The sequence below is a fragment of the Ptiloglossa arizonensis genome, unplaced genomic scaffold (genome assembly GCF_051014685.1).
Source record: "Ptiloglossa arizonensis isolate GNS036 unplaced genomic scaffold, iyPtiAriz1_principal scaffold0446, whole genome shotgun sequence".
Lineage (NCBI taxonomy): Eukaryota > Metazoa > Arthropoda > Insecta > Hymenoptera > Colletidae > Ptiloglossa > Ptiloglossa arizonensis.
This window is the reverse complement of record NW_027478816.1, coordinates 46,095-49,858: the sequence shown is the minus strand read 5'-3', so window position 1 is coordinate 49,858 and position 3,764 is coordinate 46,095. Positions and strand designations below refer to the sequence as shown.

General features: G+C 52.5%; 1 protein-coding gene across 1 annotated transcript; it reads left to right on the top strand.

Annotated features, from left to right (window-relative positions):
* Positions 1–1,885: 1,885 nt before the first annotated feature.
* LOC143154655 (uncharacterized) lies at positions 1,886–3,269 on the top strand. Its single transcript, XM_076326618.1, has 3 exons — positions 1,886–2,456; positions 2,636–3,063; positions 3,150–3,269. Exons 1-3 carry the CDS (start codon positions 1,886–1,888, stop codon positions 3,267–3,269), a joined length of 1,119 nt encoding a protein of 372 aa, XP_076182733.1.
* The last annotated feature ends 495 nt before the right edge of the window (positions 3,270–3,764 follow it).

Here is a 3,764-nt window from a genome sequence, read left to right as displayed (position 1 = left end):
GAGAAACGACGAAACAGAGAAACAGAGAAACCGAGAAACGGACAAACCGAGAAACGGAGTACCGGAGAAACGGAGGAACGGAGAAACGGAGAAACGGAGAAACGAAGGAAGAAACGGAGAAACGAAGAAAGAAACGGAGAAACGAAGAAAGAAACGGAGAAACGAAGAAAGAAACGGAGAAGCGAAGAAAGACACGAAGAAACGAAGAAAGAAACCGAGAAACGAAGAACGGAATGAAGAATAGAAGAAAGAAATGGAGAAACGAAGATAGAAACGGAAAATCGAAGAAAGAAACGGAGAAACGAAGAAAGAATCGGAGAAACGAAGAAACAAACGAAGAAGCGAAGAAAGACACGAAGAAGCGAAGAAAGAAACCGAGAAACGAAGAAGGGAATGAAGGATAGAAGAAAGAAATGAAGAAACGAAGAAAGAAACGGAAAATCGAAGAAAGAAACGGAGAACCGAAGAAAGAAACGAAGAACGAACAAAGAAACGGAGAAACGAACAAGGAAACGGTGAAACGGAGAAACGGAGAAACGGAGAAACTGAGAAACCGAGAAACGGAGAAATGGAGAAACAGAGAAACCGAGGAACGGAGAAACCGAGAAACGGAGCACCGGAGAAACGGAGGAACGGAGAAACGGAGGAACGGAGAAACGGAGAAACGGAGAAACGGAGAAACGGAGAAACGGAGAAACGGAGAAACGGAGAAACGGAGAAACGGAGAAACGGAGAAACGGAGAAACGGAGAAACGGAGAAACGGAAAAACGAAGGAAGAAACGGAGAAACGAAGAAAGAAACGGAGAAACGAAGAAATACACGAAGAAACGAAGAAAGAAACGGAGAAACGAAGAAAGAAACGGAAAAACGAAGAAAGAAACGGAGAAGCGAAGAAAGACACGAAGAAACGAAGAAAGAAACCGAGAAACGAAGAACGGAATGAAGAATAGAAGAAAGAAATGGAGAAACGAAGAAAGAAACGGAAAATCGAAGAAAGAAACGGAGAAACGAAGAAAGAAACGGAGAAACGAAGAAAGAAACGGAGAAACGAACAAAGAAACGGAGAAACGAACAAAGAAACGGAGAAACGAACAAAGAAACGGAGAAACGAACAAAGAAACGGAGAAACGGAGAAATAAATGGAGAAACGAAGAAATAAACGGAGAAACGGAGAAACAAACGGAGGGACGAAGAAATGAACGGAGAAACGGAGAAAGAAACGGAGGAACGAACAAAGAAACGGTGAAACGGAGAAACGGAGAAACGGAGAAACTGAGAAACGGAGAAACGGAGAAACGGAGAAACGGAGAAACGGAGAAACGGAGAAACGGAGAAACGGAGAAACGGAGAAACGGAGAAACGGAGAAACGGAGAAACGGAGAAACGGAGAAACGGAGAAACGGAGAAACGGAGAAACGGAGAAACGGAGAAACGGTGAAACGGCGAAACGGAGAAACGGAGAAACGAAGGAAGAAACGGAGAAACGAAGAAAGAAACGGAGAAACGGAGAAAGAAACGGAGAAGCGAAGAAAGACACTGTGGCGGCCCGTGCTCGAGCACGCCGCCAGACCGTCGCCTCTTGAGATAAACAAAACGCAGCAACGAAGCTGGCCACGAAAATTGTCAATCGTCGCCTGGCGATAAACGGGGCCCTAAAGAATGGTCGGAGAAAGAAGGGACGGGGATGAGCCCCGAGGAGCCAGTCTTCGACCGATCTTCGACCCGACCGACACGACCACGCGATACGACCGAATCCGCAATAAAGCCAGTGAACGAAAGAATTAGCGTACTTTCCTTTCTCCCGATTACCCACATAATTGGTGACCCCGACGTGAGTGATCGTGAAAGAATTGGTGTGGAATTGGGAGAAGGCCAGCGGCAGCGATGACGGACCTTCCGCAGGACGTCACGGTAGCACGCGTCGCGATTCGCGTCCCGCCGTTTTGGGAAAAGAACCCAGAAACATGGTTCCGGCAGCTGGAGTCGCAATTCGTGCTGGCTGGAATCACCCAGGATTCCACCAAGTACCATTACGTAAGCGCGCATCTGGAGAACCAGTACGCCGACCTGGTGAACGACATCATCAGCGACCCGCCAACGCAGAACATGTACGATACGTTAAAAGCGGAACTGATCCGACGCCTCTCGGACACCAGGGAGCAGAAGATCCGCACGCTCCTGGAGCACGAGGAAATCGGCGACCGGAAGCCATCGACTTTCCTGCGCCGGTTACAAAACCTTGCGGGCGACACGGTGTCGAACGAATTTTTGAGGACACTGTGGCTGGGGCGCCTCCCCCGGAACATCCAATCGGTGTTGGTATCACAAAAGAAGGAAAGTTTGTCCGAGCTCGCTTCTCTCGCCGACGCCGTGGCAGAGGTGACACCGGGTCCCCAGGTCACCGCCGCGTCGACCGCACCCGACGGGATGCACGCGGAGTTGGCCGAGCTACGCCGTGAGATCGCGGCCCTCCGCGTCAGCAGAGACGATTACCGCCACTCGCGCCCGCCGTCGCGGGACGCCCGACGGAGCCCTTCGAGGTCGCGTGACGCCCGACGGAGCTTTTCGAGGTCGCGTGACGCCCGACGGAGCCCTTCGAGGTCGCGCGACTATAATGCCTCGCCTCCCCCCGAGGACGGCCGGTGCTGGTACCATTGGATGTTCGGTACCGCAGCGAGAAGATGCCGCCAGCCGTGCAATCATGTGGCGGAAAACAATCGGGCCGATCGTTAATGGCGGCAAGCGATCGTGTGCCGACTACAAGCCGCTTGTTCGTGACGGATCGAATGACCAGAACAATTTTTATGGTGGACACCGGATCGGATTTGTGCGTGTTTCCACGGTCGCGGGCGAAGGGGGTGCACGAAAAGACGACGTACGAGCTATACGCGGCGAACGGTTCGACGATCCGGACCTACGGTTACGTCACGTTCCGTCTAAACCTGGGGCTGAGACGGGATTTCACGTGGCGATTCGTCATTGCCGACGTTACAACCCCGATCATAGGCGCCGATTTTTTAAACTTTTTCAACCTCCTCGTCGACCTGCGAGCAAAAAAACTGGTGGACGCGTTAACCACGTTATCGACGGGGGGACGCGTGGTCGAAAATCGAGCGGGAAGCGTAAAAGCGATATCCGGGGAATCTAGATTCCATACGATCCTTGCCGAGTTCCCGGACGTCACGCGACCATCGGGAGGACACCGCACGACGAGACACGAGACGTGCCACTACATCAGGACCACACCGGGTCCACCAGTGTCTTGTAAACCGCGACGCCTCGCTCCCGACAAACTGCGAATCGCCAAAGCGGAGTTCGAGGCCATGGTGAGGGACGGAACGGCGCGCCGTTCCGAAAGTTGCTGGTCGTCGGCCCTGCACCTGGTCCCGAAGAAGAACGACGAATGGCGACCGTGCGGAGACTACCGGGCGTTGAACGCAAGAACAATCCCGGATAAATACCCGGTGCCTCACGTCGAGGATTTTGCGCAATGTCTGGCCGGCAAGACGTTGTTCTCGACGATAGATTTAGTGCGGGCGTACAACCAAATCCCAGTGAACCCGGACGATATCCCTAAAACCGCCATCACTACACCTTTCGGGCTGTTCGAGTTCCCTTGGATGTCGTTCGGTCTACGAAACGCGGCCCAGACATTCCAGCGCTTTATGGACGAGGTGTTACGCGGACTCGATTGGTGCTACGTTTACATCGACGACATTCTCGTGGCATCGAGCTCGGTCGAAGAGCACGAACATCATTTACG